The sequence below is a fragment of the Mus caroli genome, chromosome 2 (assembly GCF_900094665.2).
Source record: "Mus caroli chromosome 2, CAROLI_EIJ_v1.1, whole genome shotgun sequence".
In the NCBI taxonomy this organism is placed as follows: Eukaryota; Metazoa; Chordata; class Mammalia; order Rodentia; family Muridae; genus Mus; species Mus caroli.
Window position 1 is genome coordinate 15,329,480 of NC_034571.1, and position 27,205 is coordinate 15,356,684.

Here is a 27,205-nt window from a genome sequence, read left to right on the forward strand (position 1 = left end):
CCTGCCATTCCTACACCACCTGCCATCCCTACACCACCACCTGCCATTCCTACACCACCTGCCATTCCTTGGCCTTTGCATATGTCATTTGGCTTCTTTGAGATTCAGCTTCTGGTCTGTAAAGTGGAGGGCAGTAAGACAGACAACAGATCAAACACTCGCTGCACAAACTGAGTATGGGAACTGGCCTGCCTATAACCCCAGTGCTCAGAGGCAGAGGCAGAGGCAGAGGCAGAGGCAGAGGCAGAGGCAGGGGTAGAGGGGTGGGGAAATACTTGTGCAGAAAGCTGACTGGCTGGCTTCAGCCAGAGACCTTAGAAGGTGTTTGTCACCATGGAAAAATCAATATGAATGATCCTACTGAAATGCCTGCCATACTCTAGAGCCCAAGGCCTCATGCGTGCTTCAGTAATTAAAGCAAAAAGCAATTGAGGAAGACAACAGACATTAAGCTCTAGCTTCCCCCCCCACATGAACCCCCATACACATGTACCCAGACATCTCTAAACATGCCTATACACAGGCGTGCACACACCACACACACACACATACAAAAAAGACAAAACAAAAATCCATCCAGAGCCAAAATACAATTTCCTCTAAGACATGGCTCTTTGCTTAAGCAAAGGCTGGAGGTATGGGTCTTGGAACACAGAGCATGTCTCCCAAGGAGATTCTAGTCAGGTGACTGGAAGGCCATCGTAGTCTTGGAAGTGTATAGTGAAAGTTTAGGACATCTAGGCCAAGATTAAAAAGATGACAATAATTCAAAGGTCTACATAAAACTTATACTTCACAGATTGCAGATGTGTTCAGGACAACCCCAGCAAGAGCAAGCACTGGCATTAAGGGAAGAACTGTTCAAAGCCTGTGATCTCATGAAATAGAATATGGAAGATCTGAGGGTCCTTGTTCTACTGCTAAGGAAACAGGAATCCCAACACTGTATAGGATTTCTTGGACTGGAGGGAGACCAGGGGCTATAGGTGCCGCAAAGGGTCCGTCTCACAACAAAAAGGCATCAGAGTTGGAAGCAGCTTCAAGATTATCCCAACACCCTCAACTTGGAGATAAGAAAACAGACCTAGAGGATGCCAGTGAAAGCCCATCTAAGTTCTTAGGTGCACACCCAGTTACTCCAGCACCCACAAGGCCTCAGGCTCTAAAGTGTGGCAGGCATATTCAATAGGACAGCTCATATTGATTTTTCCATGGTGACAAACACCTTCTGATATCAATTTAGAGTGTGAGCCAGCTGGCAAAAAAAAAAAAAAAAAAATGAAACTTGTTCCTATGTTTTCAATTTTGCTGAGTTAAGTGTGTGGAAAATATGGATAATAGCCATGGTATTAAAGCAGCCAGTCTACTTTATGTAGGTTTTTATTAACCTGAGGAGGAAGCCTTGGTCCATTCAAAGGCAGCACCCTCAGGGGCAGGGACAGGAGCCATCTTCTCTCCAGGCAAGAGCTGAGGCACTTGTGTGTCTGGGGTACAGTATGAGGAGCAGAGTGCCTCGTGCTGCTCCGGGGAGTTATGTTATAGGAGTTAGTTTATAGTATGAAGATGCTGCTGGAAGATGCATAGGCTTTCAGAGTTAGTTTATAGTGTGAAGATGCAGCTGGAGGATGCACAGGCTCTAGGAGTTAGTTTATAGTGTGAAGATGCAGCTGGAGGATGCACAGGCTCTAGTGTTTCCCAGGAGTCCTGTGGGCTGCAGGTCATGCGTACCTAGGACCTCTTCACCTGTTTCTAGTCACTTTATCATGCTTATCTTAACTCAAATAAGCCGAGGACTGTTGGAGAATTTTAATTCTCCTACCACTGAGCTCCACCTGTTCTACTTTCTTTGCTTAGAAGTGCATAGGCTTTGCTAGGAGAAAAGATCAAGAAAGGACTGAATCTCTCTGCTTTGGGAAGGCACATTGTAGCTTATCCTCCACAATAGTGATCTCAGAAATGGAGTAGGCACGTTGGGGAGAAGGAAGGCCAACAGAAGTGTTATTTTTAAAAATCGTTTTAATTAATGGATACAAAAGCAAAACTTTCAGATCTGATCCAACCAAGGATGAAAAGCACCACGTTTGGTTTACTCAGAATCCCCAGTTCCAAACTACAACACTTACTTTTCAGGATTCTTATGCACTCCTGTTTCCTCAGGAGAAGGTGCCAGACAAAGCAACCCACAGAAACCCACCCCAGGTTTGGAGAGATCTGCTCCCTTGAAAATTCAAATTCCTAGCTTTAGATAAAGCTCGGACAAGTTATCCACCCTGAAATAAGATTAACATTCTAATCTAGCGTTCTGTACGGATCAGTTCAAAAGTGACATCTTCTATATTCCTTCCTACAAGAAGTTCTTATCAAAGCATTCAACCCACTTAAAGGAGCAGCTTCAAGTTGACAACCCCCAGCTGTTGGGAGATGTTTCGGGGCGCAGTATGACCTTTACCATCTAAATCGGAGCAGCTGGGACTTCCCAATAAGACTTTGACAAGAAGGGCTTGTTGATGCTCCTGCGAGGGATGGGGATGGGAGAGTCATTAAACTGTGGTCAGAGATTCTGCCACGTGCCCCCTCCCCCAGCTGTCATTAATCCTGCTCCAGCTGGACAAAGCCTTGGGAAGGCTAGGGACAAGGGTAGAAAGAAGGGACTCCACCCATGCAGCTTTGGGCAGCTGTCACCCACGGGGTGGGACTTTCAGTGAAGCAGCTGTCTCAGGATAATCCATGCTCCTGAGGTAGCTCTAATAAACACAGTGCTTTACTGGGCTAGACTTGGGTCAGACTGGTTCTTCGGTTTGTTGTTGGAAAAAAAAGTATTCCCACCTCTCCCAAGAAAGCTGACACAACAGGCCTACCCAAGATTCTCCTTCTGTGCTTACAGCACAGCATCTTCTCAAACTAAAGGCTACAGATGGGAGTCAGGGGCAACATGGGGCAGGACAAAAGGGTCTGCAATAAAAACAACTCAATACAAATCACAGCCCAACAGCAATGCCCCTACTCCCACCAGACCCATTTACTTGCAAAGAAACACAGCTGGACTGACCGGTCTCCAAGAGTCCTGCTTCCTCTTATAATAATGAATAGGATAAATTGGTGTTGTTAATTTCCAGAGATTTGGGAAATGGCCAAGGATTTCCTCTTAGCTTATGAAACAGAAAACTAATGATAAATGTACACAAACTACAAAATATGCTATATTCATTGGTTATAGCTTTCCTTCTATACATTTGGTAATTTCATATCATAAACTATCAGTCTTTAAAAGTTATCCTAAGTAGATATAATGTTCTAACTTGTTCCAAGAAAAAGGCAGACAAAATCAATATTGATAAAAAGTCTCACATTAAGTATAAACTAATTTTAAACTCTGAATTTCTTTTCTAAAAATAAATGAATTTTATCTGTGTGTAATATATATGCATGGATACATGTGAATGTGTGTGTGTACATGTATGTAAGACAGAAGTTGATGCCAGGTGTCTTGGTCTTTCACTGAACCTGAGGCTCACCAATTTGGCTAGGGTGGCTAGCTATCCAAGCCCCCAGCACCCTCCTGCCTCTTCCTCTCCTGCATCTGGATTACTGAAGTATGTTGTTTTATGTGGCTGCCTGAAATCAAAACTCAGGTCTTCATTCTTTCACGGTAAATACTACACCTACTGAGGCACATCTCCTGTGCCCCTAAACATTCTCTTACTTTTTAAGTAAACATACATTTATTTGTGCGCATATATGTATGGCCCTGTGTGGTAATTGTTCTTGTCTATCATGTGGGTTTTGGAAACTGAACTTAGATCATCAGGCTTGGCACCACGTGCCCTTATCCACAGAGCTGCCCTGCCAGTTTCTAAACATTCCTTTTCAGTGGCTTTACTTAGAAACCACTCAGACCATACCACTCACCTAAAGCGTCCAACTCAGAAGGTTTCGTGGGTTTGCAAAGCCATGCAGCTACTGTCCTGTCCTTTTTTACAGCATTTTTAGCAACCTGTCTACATTTCTGTTCCGATTCCCTTTCTCTGTCCCTTTCTGAGGGTTTCTTGTTGTGGTACATTTGCCTGATCTGGACATTTCACAGTGAAAAGGTGCTGCAGTTGGCCCACACATTTTATCCAATGGCCCAGAAACACAGATATCACTGCACGAGGCCATTGGCTGCACAGCTGTGAAAGCTACAGACTCCAGGCTGACCCTGGCTGAGGAAGGGGACACAAGTGACCTCTGCTCATTCCAGTGCTGAGCTGTAACTGTGGGGGACAAGTCACAGGCAGCAGATGTTGCTTCTAAGGCTGATTCTGGCTTTCTGGGTAGCCGAGGGTAAAATGTCTATCTGGATGAAAGCTGCAGTTCTAAGACAAAGCTATGGTGATGGGCAGATAAAACTACTTAAGGATCTCGTCCCCTTTAAACCCAATCATACAAGTTGGTATTTAAGTTCCTTTTTTCCATAGATATGTCTTGTAACATCTGATATCCTGTCTCAAGCCTCAGCAGCTGTGTTTGAAGCTCTGGTGTTCTGGCAGCCCTCGACAGGAAATAAAGCAAGCTAATGAGAGAAGTTCCCCTGCAATGGTCTTCCCGCATTTATAATTGGAAATTTACTGTCCTTCTGCTTTCAGAAAAGGATTAACAGTGCCCTCCTTCCCACCCTCCTCCTCTAACGGTGGGCACCGAGGGTGTTTACTTCCACAGTGGGAGGCCCAGGCTTAGTGGAGCCTCCAAAAGGGGAGAAATCATAAAGGTCAATTTAATTAGCTCATTCCAATCACCAGTCCTTTATAGTTCTCATAAAACATCCTGCTTTAGTAACTGTTACTTCCCCCAGCACCTTTGTTGAAAATACCAAGCATTTTTCACACTTAACTCTCTTGACCTGATCTCCTATCTCCATATAGTTTTGCTATTTTGCTACTTGTAGCTTGCACATTCTGGCAAAAGTCACTTGTGAAGGGCCAGCAGGATGTCTCAGGGTGGAAAGGTGCTTGCTGCCAAACCTGATGACCGAGTTGGATTCCCGAGAGCCACATGATGGAAGAAAGAACTGAGGTTGTCTTCTGACACTTACACACTTGTTGACACTGACATCTCACATTTGCACACTTGCCATTTGTGTACTGTGGCACCTCAGCCCACTCCTTATCATAATTCACACACAGTATAAATAAATAAATAAATAAATAAATAAATAAATAACTGTAGGTTTTATTTTTTAAAAAAAATCATATGTGGAACCTTTAAAAAAATGTTAGTGAAAAGGAAGACTACTTGAAAAACAATCCATTCTGCCAAGCTCCAATGTGGGAAAGCACTTAGCTTCCTAGGAGGAGCTGTCAATATTATGCACAAGAAGCTGTATTTGTAACTCTTTAAGTCACTGTGACCAAAACAACTTAAGTAGGAAGGTGTCATTTGGGTTAGTGGTTCGGGAGTGCTTGGTCTATACAGCTTGGACCCAGGGCTTGAGCAGGACATCATGGCAACAGGAGAGTGGTGGAGGATATGACAGGCGGGAAACACAGAGTGAAGATGGAGCTTAGCTGAGAGACCTGGGAAAGTTTGTCACGCCACCCCTACCCCATATCACAGATGGAACTGAGACCCGCCACGGTGGGTGAGCATGGACATAGTGGCTGAAGACCCAGGGTTCATCCAGACTCTCATGAAGTGTTCTTTTCCCAGTGTGGGCTACCTGTTTTATGAACCAGTAGCCTAGACACCTGCTGACGACTCAGGATTATGACTCCATGCCTCAGATCACAGAGCCCAGAAGGAAAGAGCGATTATCCCTCCGAGAGTTGTATTTTGGGTTTCCCTTGGACATATGGGAGCAAGCACAGGTGGGCTTCTGATATCATGAGGATGTTAAAGACCAACATGCTAACTTGACCATCACCATGGAGTCATTAAAGGCGGACTATGCTCAAAGCCTGGTGTTAAGTTCTTATCAAAGGAAGTGGGAGCAGTGACCCTAAACACAGAATGGCTTTCGTTTTACAGAAGAGCAAAACATTTAATGCTTATCAATAATGAAACAACTATCAGAGAAGAAGACGACAATGAATGGTAACAAACAGAACACCATGCAGGGGCCTCACAGAACATTATGAGAACAGCGTTTTAAACTCTCTGGTGGGACTTGATTTTGGAGCTCTAACACTAGATGCTCCGAGGCTCATGAAATGGAAACATTGTGTTTACCTCGCTTACACCCGGGGATGTACAGCAGGTTCCAGGCAGGAAACACAGGCCCAGCAGAAAAACAGTGCTTGAAGGAGGGGTAGGGACACTGTGGTGGGGAGGGAGGAGAATCATCTTCTCAACTTTCAGAGAAGAGAGGAAAACATCCAAGAAACAGGATGCAGATTGGGATGATGTGGAGTGCATCTTATGCTTCTTAAGGCTGAGCACCTGAGATGGAATGCCTGTGTGTTTTAGCCCAAGTGTCTGTGCACAGGATGCAGTAACTACCCAGGGCCCCATGGGAATGCGGAACGTGGATATACAGGGAGAACAAACTCCAAGAGTGAGCTGGACAAACCCAAAAACTGTGGTGGTTTGAACAAACTTGGCACATGGGAAGTGGCATTATTAGGAGGTATGTTCTTGTTGGAGTAGGTGTGTCCTTGTTGGGGGAAGTGTGTTACTGTACAGGTGAACCTTGAGGTCCTAAGCTTAAGCTCTACCCAGGGCAAAAGAGACCTTCCTGCTGACTACCTGTGGGAGACAGTCTCCTCATGGCTGATGATCAAGATATAGAACTCTCAACTTCAATAGCAAGATGTCAGCCTGGATGCTGCCATGCTTCCTGCCATGATAATGGACTGAACCTCTGAACCTGCAAGCCAGCCTCAATTAAATATTTGCCTTTATAAGAGAGTTGCCTTGGCCTTGGTGTCTCTTCACAGCAATAAAAGCCCAACTAAGACACCAGCCGCCCAGAGGGGAAGAGACAAGAGTTGAAACAGTGCACAAAGCAAGAACATACAGGTGGGGACACTCGGTATGACCGTCGAGGGACAGAATCCAGGAAGGCTCCCACAAGGGTTCCTATGGCCAAGCTTCCTGGAGCTGGGCCTCTCTCTCCCCCAGACTCCTACTGAGTGGCCAACAGTCTTGTGTGTACTTCATGATCTCCAAGCCACAGGTCAGAAACTCAACTTTATCTTCCCCTCTCTTCTTGCATTAAACTCCCAATTCCCTTCCATGACTCAAAATCCTGCTGCTCTTCCTACTCATGTAGGGTTGATCACAAGAGGGCACCTGATGCCCTCTTCTGGCCACTGTGGGTACCTGCACTCATGTGGCATACACATGAATAAAACATGAATAAAAATAAGACTTTTAAAAATTATTTACCACCCCCTTCTCAGATTTCAGGGTCTGGGACATGGCTCAGTAGATAAAGTACTTGCCATCCGAGTTAGGATCTACAGACATCCACATAAAGTCAAGAGACAGGGGTTCTCAGCAAAACCAGTGAGCTCCAGATTCAGGGAGAGGCCATGTGTAAAGTGGATAGCAACTCAGAAAGATACCAGACACCAGTTTCTGGCTTCTGCATGCATTCACACATGCAAACACATATACATACATGCACATATGTATTTAAATCATATACACATATACTCACAAAAAACTAAAGCAGACTTCATACATCTCTTCTCCCCTGCACAAAATCCACAAAATTGCTTGCTAGCTGCAGAACAAGATGAGGTCTTCAGACTTGATATCATGCTCTCCTTGTGTGCCTGGCAACTTCCCCATCTGCAGCTCCCTCTCTACCCAGTTGTTATGTACTGCATGAACATCCCTGACCCTCCCTTCTTCTAGAGCTCTCAACGGGAAAGTAGGTAGTATAGGAAAGACTATAGTTTCTTCTTTCACACAGCTTTAAGTCACCTTGAAAGTCTGCCCTGCAAACAACTTTATTTGACAGATGTCCTGGCAGAATCCCCTACTCCCTAAAATGTGGTAAGCTGGGAAGGTCTTCAAGTTAGAGCTTGAAACTTAAAACAAGAACATCAGAAGTTTAAAATGTTAGTATCTAAACTGAATGATTTTTAAAATTAGAACTCTGTCGCGGATACAAAGAAGGGCACCAAACTCAAATAATCCAGGAAGTAGTCGGTGTGAGCAAAACCTGGTGTTATCCAACACAACGAACAAGAGGGCTTAGTGGCAACTGTGCCCTGTGTTTGGATTTAGGTTGAACTTGCAGGCTTCATCCTGGGCAACTTCTTGGTTTGATGGGTAGTCTTCTCTGGACACCCACAAGCAAACTGAAACCTCTATCCAACTTCCCAGGGCTGTCTTAAGAGGGCTGATGTCCTGCAAAGCCAGCAAGGAGATAGCAGACTTTCTCAAAGCTAAGGAAACAGCTTAACATTTACTATAGAATCTAGAATGTTTCAAAACTGTCACTGTTTCACTCTTTTGTCTGTATTCCCAAGAATGTCTAGGCCTTTGGGCATCAAATATAGGGATGTAGCTCAGTTTGTGGAATGCTTGCCTAACAGGCATGAAGCTCTGGGTTCCATCGTGACCCCATAGAACTGGGCATGGTGGCACATGACTGTATTCCAGCACTTAGGAGGTAGGGAAGATACCTGGAATGTTTAGCATTAGAATCTGAAACACAGCAGGACAAATAGATACACTTACAGTCAATCAGCTTGAGCGAAATCAGAGTGAAGGGGGCCAGGGCTTGTGGTATTGGAAATATAGAAAAAGTAGTAGTGGAACCTTCAATGACAGGAGTCATCCTTAAAAGCATCTTAAAAGAAGCAGGGACAGGGGACCACATGGACCAACAACAACCAGAAAAACAGAACTCAGTCTGAGAATATCACAAACCTATTATATAATTAAAAAAATACTAAGCCACTAAACTCAGACTGAATCTAAAATTACCAGGCATGCATCCAGGCACATCCTCCCCCAACCCCATACACACACACATGCATAGACACACATATCAACATATGTATGTTAGGTAGGTGTAGGGTTTGGAAGACTTGGTCCCTAGCTGGAAGAGCTTCTGGGAGCTGATGGGACTATGTGAGTTCAAGCTAAGGGGTGGCTTAATCCACTGGTGGACTCATAATCCGATGGCTTTACTGGGGGTGACAGAAGCTAGGAGACTGGACCAGGTTGATGAAAGGTCATGAAGGGGTGTGCCTTTGAAGGGGCTCTTTCCGTCTCTCCCTTCTTCCTTTCTCCTCTGCTTTCCTCTCCCTCCTCTGGTCTCTCCCCCTCTTTCTCTGTTCCCTGGTTGTCTTATCACGTGCTTCTATAACCATGATATCCTGCCTTAGGCCAGGCCCCAAGCATCATGGGTTTATACATTCTGAAACCATGAGCCCAACAAAATCCTTCTTTTTACATTATTTTTTCTCAGGCATTCTGTCATAGCAACAAAAAGTGTTTATCATGGATGGTACTGGTAATTAGTGATAGATATCCCATAATGGAACTGTTGTGTAAATTTGTCTTTAACAGGAAAAAAAAAGTCAAAGACATCCATGCACCCATGAAATTAATACAAGAGTAAAGACACATGTTTGCTGGCTGGGACGAATGTTTTCAATCTCTGTCAGGAAGTTAAAGTTCACAGACAGAGCTCAGTTTGGCTGGCTACTTACCCCCTTCTACATTATCAAAGAAGCCTTCACTAAACAACCCTGAAGGAACAAGGTGAGACAGGCATCTTTTTGAGTAAAAGGAAAGACACAAATATACAATGAATCAGATGATCCTGGTCTCTATTGCCACAGTGATCTAAGTCACCCATCTAAAATACAAGCACTTCAGAAAACACACAGACAACAGCCACAGCCCATCAGCAAGCCAGTGCCTCTGCAGGGCTGGCTGGTGGCTGAGTTGATGGGCTGGCCTGGATCCTGGGCCACTTTAGGATTTACAAGGAAATCTACCAGGTTCAAGTAAAGAGCCAGGGTGTCACACTGACTTGCCTTCAGCCAAACCATTCAGCCAACTGGACTAAGCCTCAATTTAGCATCTTGTCTTTAGCTCAGACTTCTGGTTTGGGGATGGAACCCACAAATCTATGCACGATGGGCAAGTGCTCTACCCCTGAACTACACCCCAGTCTGCTGAGGCAGCTTTAGGGCATGAGGATTCTGGGAAAGGAGCATAGATGTGGAGAGAAAAGTCCACCTCTGGTTTACTGAAGGCCTTCTGACCTTTCAGTAAAAAAAAATTTTAAAAGAAATACAGATGTCATAGAAAAAGCAACAATTTACATGCCCGGAGCAGCAGGCAGAGCTGAGGGAAAGAGCTATTCAGATGATTAATCACACTCAGACTAACTTCCTCCACTCTGCGCTTCTGCTCAGTGTGCAAGAGACTTGCCAACTAGTTCCTTGTGATCTTCCTCTGCTCACCTCTTTTCCTCTCAAAGTCTGCACGCCTCGATTTGCACATCCGTAAATATCAACTTCTATGGTGTTACTTTTAGGGGGACAGAGTGCTGCATTAGTATTTCAGCAACACAACTGTCATTTTAGGAAACTTTAAAAGCCACTTTTTTCTGCCCCCACAAAATGGGATCACTTTCAATCTCTCCAATAGAACTGATGAGGAGAGACATAAAGATTTCAATTCAGTAATCAATCAAGAAGCATATGAAGGGTCTGTAGTGGGGGCCATTGAAACTCATATAGATGCATGTGTGTTGTATGTGCATATGGGTGTGTGTACATGTAGATGCATGTGTTAGATGTGACATAAGGAGCCACACCTCCACTGCTTCCTGCCACACGTTTTGAGACAGGGTTCCTCATTAAAGCCATAGCTCAGTAACTAACTGACTGGCTGGCCAGTGAGCTCCAGGGACCCTACCTATCTCTGTTGTCTCCATTGGGCTTACCATGGTGATCCAAATTCAAGTCCTCACGCCTGTGTAGCAGGCTTGTTGATGACTGAGTCATCCCACCGGGCCCTGGCTATTTTCTAATTAAAATGGGGAAAGGTGGGATGCAGGAGGGACACACTCCAGGGTCAGGCAGAGATTTCAAAAAAATCCATGGCTTGTTTAAATGCAGTAACAGTTCTCAGGCCACATAAAATTATTCCTCCTTCACATAAACCTTTTTATTTTTCACTCCTTCTGTAGCAGACACTCACTCTTTCAACCATGAACACTGCACCCATAATTGTGATCTAGGGCTTGTTTCATCAATGAAGTTGAAACCTGGTGCTGACATCAGAGCCATCTGAGGGAAGGAATACACAGATTCTGCATGTTGCATCCTTTACCACGGAGCCTTCCTTTGATACCCAGACCTTCAGCTCAGAACCTGGACATCTGGGGAGCCCTATGAGCCTACAGGTCACTCAGGAAGTGGTCTCATGCCTGATGAAGCACAGCAAAAATTCTTGGAAAGGTTAACAAAGGTGGGTGGGAATGGGAGCCTAATCTTTAGGGAAGTAGGCTAAGCAAGCACAGCTTGCCTGACTGAGCCTATTCTTCAAGAGAAACCTTAGAGCAAGCTGTGCCCATGTGGCACTTGTAAGGCTGCCTGGGGTGGCAATGTGGCATTGGTGCAGGTTTTAAATTTAGGGCAAGTTAGAGAGAGTGCTTATCCATCTGAGGAGATGCAAGACAGGTTAGTACTCAGATTTCTGCTTTAAAACAAGCAAGCAAACAAAACCAAACCTTTAGCACTCATTGATCTGCTGTCTATAGGGAATCACTGGCAGACGTGGTGGTTTGAAATGAGAGTGGCTCCCACAGGCTCAGAGATTTGAATATTTGGTTGTCAGTTGGTGGAACGATTTGGAAAAGATTAGGAAAGGGTTTATCTTGAGAGGCAGGCTTTGAGGTTTCCAAGCCCACACCATTTCCAGATAGCTCTTTCTGCTTCATGTGATTTCTCAGCTACTGTTCCAGCATCATGCCTGACTGCCACCATGCTCCCGCCATGCTGGTCATGGGCTTATCTGAAACTGTGAGCACCAGATAAACGTTTTCTTTCCTAAGTTACCTCACTCATGGCATCTTATCACAGCATCTTAAAAGTACCAAGAAGCTGGGCAGTGGTGGCACACACCTTTAATCCCAGCACTTAGGAGGCAAAGGCAGGTGGATTTCTGAGTTCGAGGCCAGCCTGGTCTACAGAGTGAGTTCCAGGACAGCCAGAGCTACACAGAGAAACCCTGCCTCGAAAAAACTAAACAAAACAAAACAACCCCCCCCCCAAACAAACAAACAAACAAAGTACTAAGAAAGTAGATTTTCCTTTAGGAGACTGGTCAGGGAGCAGCAGCTACTTAAAAAGTTCTATCTCGTTAGAAAGTCAAAGTGGAGACTGCACCAAGTACAGGGAGAGAAGGCAGAGCACATAGGGTGCAGGGTGTGAGAAGGCGGGCATCAGACTGTGCAGGTTGGTAGGTTCATGCTGGTGATGGGAGAGCTGTGGCCACTCTACAACCCAGCACCGCAAGACACATGCAATGCCTGAGGAAAATGCTGGGGCAGGAGACAGAATTTGCCCACTTACAACCCAGAAAATTAGCAAGAACACAATCCTTGCCTGAGATTCCTAAGTGGCCTCTGCCAAAATAGCAAAACATGAATTTAACACACGTATATATGCTTGCATGGGTGAAGACACACCTGACCCCAGAAGGCAGAAAGCAGCCTGGCTGGCAGAAACTGGCTAGAAGTGAGAGTGTTGACTCTTCAGTGCTGTCTTCTTTTCCTACAGACACATCCCTGAAATCACACCATACAGGATCCCTTGACTTAGAGAATGCCTCCGTGCAGAATGAACACTGAAAAGCCTGCAAGGGTTGCTTCTCACGAGGACAGAAACACAAGTCCCACCTGACAGAGCAAAGCCATCTCACAAAAGCAGCTCACCTGGAAATCTTGGTCGTCGATTCCAAACCTCTCCCGCAGATTCCGGAAGACCATTGGGCAGTATTCCTTAAACTTGAAATGGCTCGGCATGTTTTCCCTGCAAGGGTCACATTGTGGAGTGAGGCTCAAGACACACAGGAGGCTAACAGGCTTCACTCTGCCCGACCTGGACCTGTGTGTAGCAGTGAGGTTGTGAGAGCTCACTGCCCACAGCAAGCACCAGATTCAACCCAATCAGATCTGACAGAGGGACAGGTTGGAAATGCCCTCTGCTCTCACACTGAGACTGTGGTACCCCCTAACACTGGCTGCACATTGCAGCCATTCCCCAAGAAGAGGGGAGGGGAGGGACAAGCTGGAAGCACACAGTGAAGAGCAGAGAGGATGGCAGTGAGAAAGGACAGGTGACAACAGCAAGGTCACTGTGGAGGCAGCTGTCAAACAAGGCCGCCTCACACCCAAGAACCACATTCTAAATTCACACTAAGAACTTTTCCTCACTGGCAGGTCCAAGAGAAACTCAGGCCAAATGGCTAACTGTGGGGCCAATTAGCATACTAAAGCCCAGGCTGGCCTCCCGGCTTGGCTAGCTCAGTGCAGGGCTCCTCTCAGTTCTTCTCACCCCACCCCTACCTAAACCTTTCCAGCTCCCTTCCCCCAGCTTCCAATCCTAAATAGCCCTGCCCTGTCAGCCCTGTGCTCTCTTGGCCCACTCTCTCACTTGCCTCTCTCTTGGTTCTTTTGTCCAACTGTCTCTCTTGTGCTCTCTTGACTTTCTCTTTTGTCTTCCTTTCTCACCCTTCCCTGTCTCCCACCCCTTATGGCCCAGTTCAGTCTGCTGACCATATTCAGGGTTCTGTTTGTCTCTCCGCTCTGGACTTCCCCAGATGCCCCTGGCTGCACTCTCCCTCATCCTTACAATAAAGCCCTTCCCCTTCACCACACTTTTGTGTGTTTATACATACAAAGTCAACCTGTAAACATGATTATGGGAATTTATGAGTTCACATCAGAACAAAACCATGGTTAACACACTGCATGGAGGGCAGGGGTAGCTCAGTGGTCGAGCCTAGCATGTGTGAGTCCCTAGGTACAATCCCCAGTACTAAGAGAAAGAGGAGAGGAGGAAAGAAATTTCACACTCACGAGAGGTTACTCTAAGGCTCGCCTGACTCATAGAGAACCGCCCCTCCTCTGTGCTCTCACAAAACGATAAATACAATTTGTGGACACCCCTCTATTACTGTTCTCTATACAGGAATGACAGTAATTTGTGTATGTGTCAGTTTCCAATTACCGTCCTGGCTGCAGTCCCTGTGGAGGAAGCGCCATGCTGTAGCTCTAGGTTTTGAATAAACTGACTAATTGACATCAAAGGTATCCCATTCACATGAAGAACATTATTGACACCCAAACATGATATGCAGTTATGTTTTATAATAACACACCTTAATTATTAATTGTTTTAATGTTGTCATTTCTATTCATAAAGCCACTGTTTTTAGAGTTTTGTGTATAAGAGGCAAAAGTCCATAACTGCTCAAACAACCCAAGTAATTTACAGCTCCGATCATTTAAGTAGTAATGAGGATGTCACTTAATGTATAAGACACTCATAGGGCACATATGCCATATGGCAAAGGGATATTATCCCAGGGGGCCCACTACTGCTCTCTGAATGTGACAGATGGCTGTGTTTATCACAGGACTAAACTTCATCAGCAAAACTTTACTCCCACCCATTGAAAAACACGTGTGATTACAGAAAGTCACAAAAGTCCTCGTCTGCCCAGCCAGGGAGTCTCCAGAGAAGCTGCACCATACTTACTTGTTAAAAAGGTGGTTGTCAACCTTTATCTTTGAGTAGGCTTTGAAGTCATCAGGCATCAACATGACAGGGATTTGAACGTGGCTCAGTTCATTGATCTAGAAAAACACAATGTAGATAGCATTGGTTATTTAACCATCCTGGGGAGGATGCCACATAGTGGCAAAAAACCTGGGAGAACAGGAACTGTGCCTTTCCTCTGCTTCCCACCAGGAACTCTTTCCCTGGTTGTCCTCACTCCCTCCCAGCTACCGCCCAGGTTCTTCTCTCCCTCCCACACTGAGCCTGGGTGATGCAGAAGGAATACAGGGGGCCAGTCCATAAGGCCACTTGTCCCTTAGGGATGCTCCACCCTCATTCTGTCTCCTTGTCTCCTTCCAGACACACAACTCCACTGATCCCACTTCAAGGACAACTTCCTCTGTGAACAAAGTATTATCAGAGACAGAGGAATATTACCTGTGAGGTAAGTATCTGTTAAATTCAGACACGATTTATATTTTGGAGCACCTCAAGAATGGTGCAGATGTCCATATTCATTCTTTTCTTAATTACAGGGATTGAGTTTAAATGTAAGTATTGGCATGGAGCTTGAACATGAAGTTGAGACCTTCACTCAGGGAGATGGCTTCATGGGAATGAGAAGCTCAAATACGGCTTAGGAGCAGAAATCGAGTCACTTGGGTGTCTGGAGGAGGAGGATGGCAAGTCTGAGGCCAGCCTGGGCTACCCAGTGAGGCTATCTCAAGAAAAAACAAAAAGCAAAGATACAGGCTTCAGAGGACAAAACACAGCATCCCATTTCTTTTACACCACAGGGGGTGCTGGGGATGAATCTGATCTGTGCATGACTGTGAAAACCTGGCTTTTTTTTTTTTTCTTGTTGTTTTGCACTTGATCCCCATGCTATTTTCTCCCTTGATGATTTCAATAAAAACATTAAACCACTTTAAACATGTGTACTTTCTGAGCTATGGAAGGTACTCTGAAGGGTTCTTGGTTGCAGAAAGCAAAAACAAAATCAAGCAAACAAGCAATGAGTTTCTTGCTAGGATGGGGATTTGAATGCATTAATGGCTTCTTAGACAGTGAGCTTGATTTCAGGACACTGCAGGCTGCTGCTGGTTGCAACATTTTGTCAGGCAAAGCTGATAGCAGTTGATGGTCTTAGAGGCTTAAAGAGAAAAGAAGAGCCTGAAAAGTGTTAATGCAAAAGGTAGAAAATGAGATGTAAGAAGTGGGGCTTGGCTTTGGGGCAGAGTTTACAGTCCATTTGCATTCTGAGTTGGAGAGGTCAGAGTAAAGGCATTGAGTAGATGCTGGAGGAGTGTGGATCAGGGAACAGGCATGGAGCCGGATGGATGCACGGATTGATGGATGGATGGATCAGCCTTTTATGTCTGAGATCCTTGCTCACGGTGTGGTAGATAGAGGAGCAAGGCAGCTGCAGGGCGAAGGCCATCACCAGAAATGAGAAGTCAGTGTCACACAGTCCCTTGTATAGGAATTGATAGGCAGGACACTTGAACCCAAGCCCCAGGCAGCTAATAGAAACAGTTGAGTCTAGACAGTGAGTGTACTGGGAACTTGGAGCAGAGGTGGGATAAACGGCTTGCTGAAGGGAGTTACATTAAATTCACCTTCACGCTGCACAGACAGTGCATGTGTATGTATTGTAGGTATATGCTGGGTTTGGGTGAGATGTATACTTGCTAGTGTCAGTACGTGGGTGTGGGTGTGGAGGTCCAAGGTTGACATTCAGTGTCTTCCTGGAGTAGTTCCACCCCTTCTGTTGTTGTTCATTGTTTTTGTTTTTGTTTTTGAGATAGGGCCTCTCATTGAGCAGGAAGATCATCCATTAGGGTAGGCTGGATGCCAAGAACTTCAGCGGCGGTCTGAATCCACTGCTGGGGTTACAGGAGCACGCACTACCTACTCAGGTCCTGGTGCTTGTTACAGGAGGTACTTTCCAGATCAAGCCATCTCCCTAGCTTACTTTCTCCCTTTATGACTGAGGAATAGGTTGACGTGGAGTTTAATCAGACATTCTTGGGCCATTTCATCTTTCCTTTACATTGTCTTTCACTTATAGTAGCTTTACATTGTCTTTCCCCTCCCCTACCAAGTCATTCGTTCAAACTTCTGGGTCAAGTGAATTAACCACCCATGAACACACAGTGAACCAAAGCCCCTGCCACTCAAAGGCAACTTTTAATTAGTAATCAATAGGTTTCCAACAGTATCTCTCGAGCCTCGACTGTTTCCTGTAGGAAGGCTTCACTCTGGTGCATAAGAAGCTTAGACTCATCACCAGCCTTACTGAAATGCATTAACTTCAGCAGTGCTTGCACACTGAAAGCTCATTCAACTCCCTGGGTGACTTCACTCCCTTTAGCCTATGAGCCTGCCATTCCGGGCACAGTCTATAGGGTTGCAAATATGTAATGAACTCTTACAACAGAAGGACAGCATAGCCTTCATACGGGGAGCCCTTAATGGTCAGCACACCTCTCTGGGAAAGTCAGTTTTGCTCTGCTTAGATAGACATAGTCACCATTGGACAAAGCTCAGCACTTTCCTAAGTGTATCAGATACATGTCCATGCAGAGAGGCCACTGGCTGGGTCTCCCTGTACCCTGAGAAGGACCTTGTGGTTCTGTTTATGCCGTACCAGTCACCCCCTAAAACACAGGTATTACTCTCTGCTGAGCCACTGGGTACAGAGACTCACAGTACCCAGGCCTCACAGACATGAAATAAAGGAGCTCTGTTGTCAGCATCAATGAAAGCAAGGCTATGGTGCAGTGGGGAGGGCTGGTACAAATGTCTGTTAGTACCAAGTGCCCAAATGACCTGACCACATTATAATTCAAGAGCTAAGGAAGGGGGCTGGGCAGAGGGGAATCGGCAAAATAGGAAATGGAGGAAGAGGGGCAGGCAGATGTCTTCTCTGTTCAGCTTTGTCTGAACACACTTTAATACTTGGGATTAATGCCATAGCTAATACTTACTGGACATCTGCCAGACACCATGCTGACCCCTCTAGACATGGCATCTAATCTGATATTTATAACCCAATAGTGTAGGTAGCATCATTCCCATTTCCCAGATGAGGCAATGCAGGCTTAGTGAGATTCACTGCCCGCTATTAGCTGGTCAAGCTGCAGCTGGAATCCAGCCCACAGTGAAGACTCCAGCGGTGGTCCTAGCAAGTGGCTACATTTCCCAAACTCAGGATCTTTTTACATTTCTACCAGCCTAAAGGGTGAGGATTCACAGCAAAGAGCCATAGAAAGCTCATTTAAAAATTACCCCTCTGTTGTGTTAAAAACTGAAGAAATTCTTTTTTAGAAAATAGTAAATGTGTGCTTAACTGAATGTGTGCTGCTGTCCACAGTTAGACTGAATGTGTGCTGCTGTCCACAGTTAGACTGAATGTGTGCTGCTGTCCACGGTTAGACCAGTCTCACCCACACAACCCAAGGTGCGATTTGTCCCTCAACTGTTACCACTTCTGTGCAGCTACTTGTGACTCAGTCACCAGTCTGCATCCAAAGCTGAAAGAATCATAAACAGTTATCACTGAAGGCACAAATCAATCTCCATAACAATTAATTATAGACAATTGTCTAAATTTCCCTCTAACTCATGGAAAACCCATGCATTACACACTACACAGCAGTCTTCTGTGGACTTTCCTAACAGCTCTCTGTGGAAAAGGGATCTTGACTTTTCTCCACAGAAGAATGTTCGGATTCCTATCGTGTGCAAGTTAGCTACAACATTGTAAATCCCAGGTTCATTGTTTCCTGTGAGCTACATGGCTGAAGTGAGTACCATCCCTGTATGTAAATTCACACCGCAAGCATGCATCTAAGCTTCAAAAATCAGGACCAAGGAACAGATTCTAGACAAGAAATAAACAAAACTTATGGCACATAAAGGCGACCCCACAAAGCTGTTTCATGCCGAGGCATTAAGAAAAATATATAGTTAACATATACTTTTTAAGCCAACTAAAGGATAAGTTCATAAATTTTAAGGCATTATTTATGACAATTAAGTAAGATGCATTCACCCTAAACATCATGTTTTTAGGCTAATAGATAATTATGTTTGGGCTTTTAATTATTTTTCTGTTTGTTTGTTTTGAGACATGGTCTCACTCTATAGCCCCTGACGGGTTGGAACTCACTACACAAACTAGGCTCTCTAACTCACAGAGACCCACCTGTCTCTGGGAGTGTACCAGCTCACTTGTCTAGCAAATGGTTTTAATTCAACTGAGAAAAATGGGGGAGGGATCAAAACCCCCAAATCTCTCACATGTAGAGGAGACTCGGACATTTAATCTGATTTTAGTAAAGTTACTTTTCTGCAAATGATGATTCACTGAGTTAAAACAGGACTCTGGGGTGTGCAGCTGTGGGCTACACTATCAGGAGCTTCCTGGGGAGCAGAGATGTCTGGGAGCAGCCAAGTCTACCTGAGATTGGGGCGGGATGTGGGGTGGCAACAGGAAGAGTGGGAAGGACCCAGAGATGTCCACTCATTCCTTCTCCAATCTCAAGAGAAGTAACCTAAATGCCTACGTTAAAACGTAGTTCAACAACAGAGAGAAACCTATAAGGTGGTAACTGGACCAGAATAAGCACCAAAGAGTCACCATTAACAAAGACCCAGCAGGAAAAAGGGTTAGCATGCCTAACTGGGCATGGTTAATTAGAATGCGGGTTACCATTACTAAGGGTGCCATGCCAGATTTCCCATACTGGGTTTTGATTGCTTTTGGCTTTCTCAGAAGGTAAACAGCATGACTGATTCCTTGTTACTGTTTTAAAGAACACCCCTTCCGCCAGGCAGTGGTGGCACATGCCTTTAATCCCAGCACTTGGGAAGCAGAGGCAGGTAGATTTCTGAGTTCGAGGCCAGCCTGGTCTATAGAGTGAGTTCCAGGACAGCCAGGTCTACACAGAGAAACCCTGTCTCGAAAAACCAAAAAGAAAGAAAGAAAGAAAGAAAGAAAGAAAGAAAGAAAGGAAGGAAGGAAGGAAGGAAGGAAGGAAGGAAGGAAGGAAGGAAGGAAGGAAGGAAGAACACCCCATTCCATCAGCACCATTCAAAACTAAATACGTCATACTTACTGGACTCATCCTAAGAAGTTCCCTGCAGCCCTCTGATAAAGCACACAGATTTTTCTACCAAATCATTTACTTTAAGCACTTTTTTTTCTGCCCTAAGGTTCATTCCACTTAGGAAATGAATGAAAACGGTATTTATAGTGTATGGCAGGAATCAGAGGCCGTGGCCAGTTCTACCAACTCCCACACCTGAGGGGTCCACACTCACACAAATGGGAACGTTCACTGATTATTACTGATACTGAAAAAAAAAATGACCTCCAGGTGCATTTTCTAAGAAAAGATTTTCCCCTGTGTGACTTAAAAAGCCACTGAGATTCCCTGCCCCAGCTCTTTTTGAGCAGCCTTATTTGATATCACAGGGGATGCAGACCAAAGAAACTTATTGAAGGTTACAATTTGCAATTGAAATAAATTGCAAATGAGGAAAAACACAGATATCTTGTTTCAACAATAAAAACAAAACAAAGCAGAAGAGTAGCAGAGAGTGAACAAAATCACAACAACAACAACAGCAACACATTTTCAAATTACATCTTTCCTACTAACTTAACTTTGGGGAGAATTACCTAATTTTTTTTTAACCTAAATTGTTTAAAATCAGATTTTAGTATTAATTGGATAGTCACTTGTAACTAATAAGTTCCATGCAAGGGAAAAACAAATCTTCAATAATTTGCACATCATTTGTAAATACTTTTTACAACCTTGTCACAGATAGAGGTTGAAACAATTAAGAACTTTCAAAACCAGTGCAGACACAGGCATATGGCCCACACTTGGGCCGGAGTGGCTCTGGTGACAGTTAACCCTGCAAACTGAATACCAATTAGAAAGTTCTGAGGTTTCGGTGGGGCAGGCAGAGCAAATTAGAGCCAATTACAGGGGCAGGAATAACAGGCTGCTGAAGGTGTTTGCAAAGTGTATCTTTACTTGTTACTGGGTGAGGCCAATTTTCTACAGCCGCTCCATCAATACTCATTTCTGAAGGTATTTTGGAAAAGCTAACACTTCCATATTTGCAGATCACAGGATCCAAGAGTGAGCTACCTTCCACTATCTAGAAAACAATGTTTCATTTTGACAGGGCAAATGAAATTGTTCTGATAGCAAAGCTCAGATACAAGCACAGACAAAAGGGTCTGTCTCCTTCACCTGCAAACTCAAAACCCTAAATTAGTCACTTAAGGGTTTATTTCCTGTTGACTAAAAGCAATCAAGTCAATCTTTTGAACAGTGGCTACTTGATTAAAATAATAATAAAATCAGGAGCAGTATTTAAACTCTGGCTTAAAATCTTACTTGGGTTTATAATACAAATATAAACTCTACCATCCAGCAACACATTGCCCCAAAGCTCTATCATCAAGAGTCATTTCCCTACCTGTTCCCTCCCCACATGCATGTGTGTCTGTGGGTGGGTAGTGTGTGCTCATGTGTATCTACACACTTGTACATACAGAGGTCAACCTCACGTGTCAAGTCCTTAGGAGCTATCCAGTTTGTTGTTTTGAAGAGTCTCTCACTGACCTAGACCTTGTCAAGTTACCTAGGTTAGCTGGGGTAAACCCCAGGGTTCTTTCTGTGCCTGCCTCCTTTAACACAGCAATTATAAATACATACATTTTTTTTTTTTTAATGTAGGTCCTGGGAATTGGAGTCAGGTCTTCCTGTCTGTGAGGCAAACACTTTTCCAACTGAGTCATCATCTCCCCAGTCCAGTACCACAGAGATTTCTGATGGACACGCCTCAGTGGCTGGCCCACTACCAACTCAAAGAATAGATTCATGTTAAAATTTACCACCCATAAAACACAGAATCCAACATTAAATTGCGAAGTAAGACCAGAAATCTGTAAGTTATTCCAGAAGCATATGGAGTTTAAAAAAAAAAAATCTAAGAAAGACGTTGCCAATGAAAACAAGTGTTACAAAGTGGTCCGCTGAGAAGGACCCCAGCCTTGGAGTCTAGAGACCCATGACTGAGACTGGTCTTAGTTCTTCATTCAGGGCCCAGAGGCCCCTGATCTCATCCTTTGCCTTCAAAATGAGCTTGAGAAGAGATGTCAAATGATGTACTTTTTCAGCTGGGTAATTTAGAAATTGCTTGAATTAATTACTTGTCTATCAGACTTCAGAAAATTTACACACAAAGCTGGATTTCTGGCCTCTTTTAGAATAGGCAGGTTAAGCCAGGCGTGGTGGTGCACGCCTTTAATCCCAGCACTCGGGAGGCAGAGGCAGATGGATTTCTGAGTTTGAGGCCAGCCTGGTCAACAAAGTGAGTTCCAGGACAGCCAGTGCTATACAGAGAAACCCTGTCTCGAAAAACCAAAAATAAAAAAAATAATCTGGAAAGTTTCAAAGGAGCACATCTTTCTTCTCAGTCTCTACCTAATATACTCAAATAATTTACGACTTCCTGTAAATTCATCTTGTAAGGAGGATGCTCTCATTCCATATACCCTGTGAGGTTAGGATTCTATCAGGACAATGGGGTGCTGACAGTCATTCTGGCAGGGATCCTAACTCTCACAGTCCTTTGAGAATGAGATGCAAGTGGCCATGCAGAAGATAAGTTGGCTTGTCCACACCATGTTCCCACTGGCATCCTCGAGAGTCAAACACATATGCTTAGAAAGTAAGCAATGTAAGACAGCCATGCATCTTAGCCTGCCAATCACACAGGCATCATTAGTAAAACCCACAGATGACGGGAAAGGATTTGGTTTGGAGTCCGGTTTTATTTATTTATTTATTTATCCCCCAGAGAGATTTTTTAAAAGAGATTTCACTGCTGGCCTAGCATTAAGATTCCAGAGAGGAAAAGCTGGATTCCTGGTCTCTTAGGCTAGACTCCTGTTTTCCTTTCCAAGCACACAGCAGAAGCGCAGCCAGCATCACTACCCAAGATATGCCCCACAGAACAATATGAGGAAAGCGACCATTATGCCGGTAATGGTGTTTTCCCAGACTCCTGCTTGGAGTTGATGAATTGACTACATTTTTATTTCTTTTCCCTTCCAGAAATCCTACTGGAATGACAAAAAAGGAAGTAGGGGATGAAAACCAAAACAAACCAACAGAAAACAACAACAACGCAAAACAAAAACAACAAAAACTCCAACCCCATGGCAAAGACAAACATACCACAGACAGAAGAGGAGACACCACAGAGAATCTTTAACAGGCAGAAAGGAAGCAGACTGTTACTGACAGAAGAGAGACAAGGGCCAGGGACTTGAGCACCTGGGTTGTCTCCACAGCTGGACTTCCACATGCAGAGACAAGGGCTGATTACTTAAGACCAGGTCCCAAGAAGCTCTGGGTTTGAGAGCAGGATACCAGCTGGGCCCAGGAGTTAACAGAAACTGTACTCCGACTCCTGGGCCTGAACCTCCACCCTCTTCCCTGCAGTCCAGGCCACTCTGTTAGGGACACCGGAACACTCCCCCACCCCTTGGGGGAAAAGCCCTAGAGAAAAAATTCCACCATGGGCAGTATTACGAGCGAGCTACCTTGCTTTTAACCCACCCACCTACCCACCAGCCAATAGGCATTACCCTCCATGCACCCAGAATTCACCAACTGGCAACCAGAACCTCACTCAGTCTGGAATATGAACTAATATCAACAAGCTGCCAGATGGCTGGCTTTTTTTTTTTTTTCATGTATATGTGTCAAGTGTACACACTAAGCCTTTGCCATGATCTGTACACTGATTTCATCAGATGCATCAGTGGCCCCGATCCTCAGATTCACACTGTGCTTGTCTTTAGCTGAGTGAAACAAACCCCCACAAAGCAAGCAGGTGCTTAAAGGGAAGTCCGCAAAGAAACCTCTGATCAAGCTACTGCTAATCCGGAGTGAGCGAGCAGGGACCAGGGGGGCAGAGCTGACCTTGCTCTGTTCCCTCCAGATCAGTCAATACAAATGCTTTGTGGAATAAAGAACTGTTGTTCAGAACAACGGAAATGACTAGAAAGACTTCAGGTAAAACATGGGTTGCTTTTCAACTATATTTGGTAATGACAACCCACCCCTAATCCACACTGCATCTTGAGGATCTGTGGAAGGAATGGCCAGTGAGGGCCTGGAGACAGTAATGTGCTACATGTGACACTGAGCTACCAAATGACTTCACTAAAATTTCATGGTTAATGTGCATATGCCTCATACAAGGTGCCATTAACAGCAAAGCCCAAACACACAAACACTATGATTCCTGTACAACACTAGAGAGAAAAGCTCAGCGTAGATGGTAAAGATGCACAAAATCCAATGTGAGATCAAATTGGCACAAATCCCTCTGCCAGGTAGTACCTACTGTTGGCAGATGCTCTTGGGGCAGGGTTAATACTTCAAGACTTAAAAATAGAATAAATTACACACCCTGGGGAGCTTGCTTCATAGTTGCACTGAAGTTCATTCTAGCAATCCCTGGTTTGGCATTGCTAAGTGACTGCTGCATTGAAGAAAGGCTGTGTGTGGTGGTTCAGAGGAAAGCCAAGCAGGATGAGTCACACATGACACTTTAGACACTGGTGAACACTGCCAGTCCCCAGAGGGGCAACTCAGCAGAATTCTACCTAGAGGCAAAACCCCCATACATGGTCCTTCCACTTCCTTTTTGGAGGGAAAGGTGAGACTCTACAGTAAGTCAGAAAGTAACACCTCCCGAGAAGCTGAAGCTTTGAAGCCAGAGTTGTATAAAAAACAGGTATTTCTAAGTGTCCATGTTTGCCAGCTTGCCAAAACAACTGCACTTGGGCCAGCCATGAAAACTCTTCCATCCAACACTCCTTACAGAATGCTCTATGGAGCGCGTGAGAAGTGTGTCCCAGAGCTCTGGTCCATTTACTCCCTGCTTTAGCACATATCTGTTGGACTTCCAATGAAGGACAAACCTCCTGGCCAATTTTGAAGTTTTCAGTAAAATACAATTTTATCATTTGAAAGTCAACAAAATAAAACTTCAGTACAGCCGGCAGGGGTTGATAAGGGAGGATGTGACAATTTGCCAAATACAGGCAGCGGTGATGTTCTGTCATTATCTGGATTTATGTATTTTTGTGAGGTGTAATTTTCAACAACAAAGCTATTAAAGCCAAGAAGCAAATGGCACAGAACTCAGAAGTAAGCTTCCAAAAAGTCACAATTAGGATACAACTTTGAAAAATAATTAAACAATTCTAGTTAGTACTTGCACTTAAAAAGAAAAGAAAGAAAAAGTCTGTAATAAAAGCTACATGTTTTTTGGTGTTCTAATTATTTATATACTTAATTGAACTTTTAGAGTTTGCAAATATGCTATAAAGTCTATATTAGCATGTATACATAAATACGTACACGTTAGTATGGCCACCCAACCTTTCAGTACTTTGTTTTGAGAATTTTCAGTGTCTTTACCCATCAAACTCTAGGTGGAAAACAGAAAAGCTGATGCTGGGCTTCAGGGAATAAAGAGCTCCAGGATCTTTCTAACACAGGTTTTTTCCTGGACGTAGAATTGGTACCTACCCCCTCCCCGCCTCACTCACCCCTTCTCTTCCCCCCTTCCCAGACAGAGAGCCCATCCTTTCACATGGCCATGTGGTCAGGGCAACATCACCCTTTTAACCCCTGTCAAAACCTCCCCATAGGCTGCTTTTCCCCTGTTAACATGAAGTATGCTGGTTCTCACCAAGCAGTAATGGGTGGAAACGGCACCAAGGGAAAACTGCACTTCCCAGGCCATGAGAAATAAAGGGAGGACTCCTTCCAACAATCCCTATACCCAGCTCTGAAGTCTGGTAAGGCCACCGGCATCCTTTCCACCAAGACCCTGGAGTCCTGAAGTTGACTCCAGAGACAGAGGTGTTAACCACGGTGGCCCAGCCTTTCTCATGACATTTTAAAATGAAGCAAGAGTCCAGTGCACTCTCCTCCCATTGGCTTGTGTGAGCAGTCATTTAAAGTTTCAAAACCTCAAGTGTGTGGGCTACAACTGTATTATTCCAAGGGGGTGAAGCTCAGTGGCCATGTGCACTCAGCATGTGTGGTGTGCTAGGGTCTATCCCTAGCAACATGCATGCACTACCTAAAGATTAAATGGGTGAACTTTTAGTACATAAGTCATGTTGTATGCCTATAATAGTTCCTTATCCCTCATTTTCTACTGAAAAACTTTAATTAAGGTTTGAACTTTCCTATATGGTGTGCTGAACAGGTATTCATGGAATTTTGTGGGGGTTTTTGGGTGGGGGTGGGGGTGGGGGCTTGACACATTCTTTGGCCTAAAATTGTTTTAGCCATGTGTAAATAAATGCACTGTAAGGGAAAAGCAAACAAGCAAACTGAGAAGCAACTCAAATTTTATCTAAAAAAAGAAATAACTGTTTAGCAAACCATCTCCACAAGCTTGTGAATTCAAGCAAGACCACGCTGCGTCTCAGGCAGGCATGCAGAGGGCATGTTTCACATAACTTTCCTTTGTGAAGGAAAGAATTTCTACACATTGAGGGTATTCTTCTCTTATGAGGTATTCTAAAAATCTTTCAGCTTAGGTTTTACCACGCCTACACACAGTCAGTTACAGCAGACTACAGAAAACCCCTTATAGATTAAAAAAAATTAATTAACCTATGTGAGACAGGCGACTCATGAACTCTAGGCAGCCAACAATGACCTTGAACGTGAGCCCCTTCTGCTCCCATCTCCTAAGAGCTGGGGTGAGAGGCTTGCACCACGGCACGGTGCTAGTTGGATTTGTTTGTTTGTTTTTGTCAACTTGACATAAGCTAGAAGCATCCGGGAAAAGTCCTCCTTGCTTCAGGAAGTGCTCCCATCAGCTTGACGTACACATGAGTCTGTGGAGCATTTTTTGATTAATGATTGATGTAAAAGGGGCCAGCTCACGGTGGGGGGCGTTGCCTCTGAGCAAGTAGTTGTATAAAAAAGGCAGCTGAGCAAGCCAGTAAATAGCACTCCACCATGGCCTCTGCTGTAGCTCCTGCCTCCAGGTCCATGCTTGAGTTCCTTCCGCCTTAGGACAGGCTGTGATGTGGAAGTGTAAGCTAATTAATCCTTTCCTCCCCCCAAGCTGCTCTTGGTCATGGTGTTCTAGCATGGCAATAAAAAGCAAACCAGGACACATGACTAAGCATGGTTTTATGTGGTGCTGGCGGCTGGGCCTGAGCGCCATGCATGCTAGGCAGGCACTCCAACAGCTGAACTACATCCCAAGCCCCTATTTTATATTTTGGTGTGAAGTAAAGGTATGTGGTTGAGAACAAGATTGTGTGCAGAGATCAGACCCAAGACTCTACCCATGCTCAGCCAGTGCTCCACCACAGAGCTATATATGCC

The 27,205-nt window shown here is 44.6% G+C and overlaps 1 protein-coding gene across 3 annotated transcripts in view; it reads right to left on the reverse strand.

The window, feature by feature from the left end:
• Pip4k2a (phosphatidylinositol-5-phosphate 4-kinase type 2 alpha) overlaps positions 1-27,205 on the reverse strand; it is a 153,174-nt gene that overhangs the window by 46,468 nt on the left and 79,501 nt on the right. For 2 of the 3 annotated variants that reach the window (XM_021151106.2, XM_021151115.2), the window contains exons 2-3: positions 14,718-14,815; positions 12,890-12,986 (exon numbers count right to left, since the gene is read on the reverse strand). In XM_021151106.2, the coding sequence (XP_021006765.1) occupies positions 12,890-12,986; positions 14,718-14,815 (195 nt within the window). Of the gene's footprint in view, positions 1-12,889; positions 12,987-14,717; positions 14,816-18,091; positions 18,305-27,205 lie in introns of those variants that run through there. The other variant, XM_029471350.1, reaches the window with a different exon arrangement.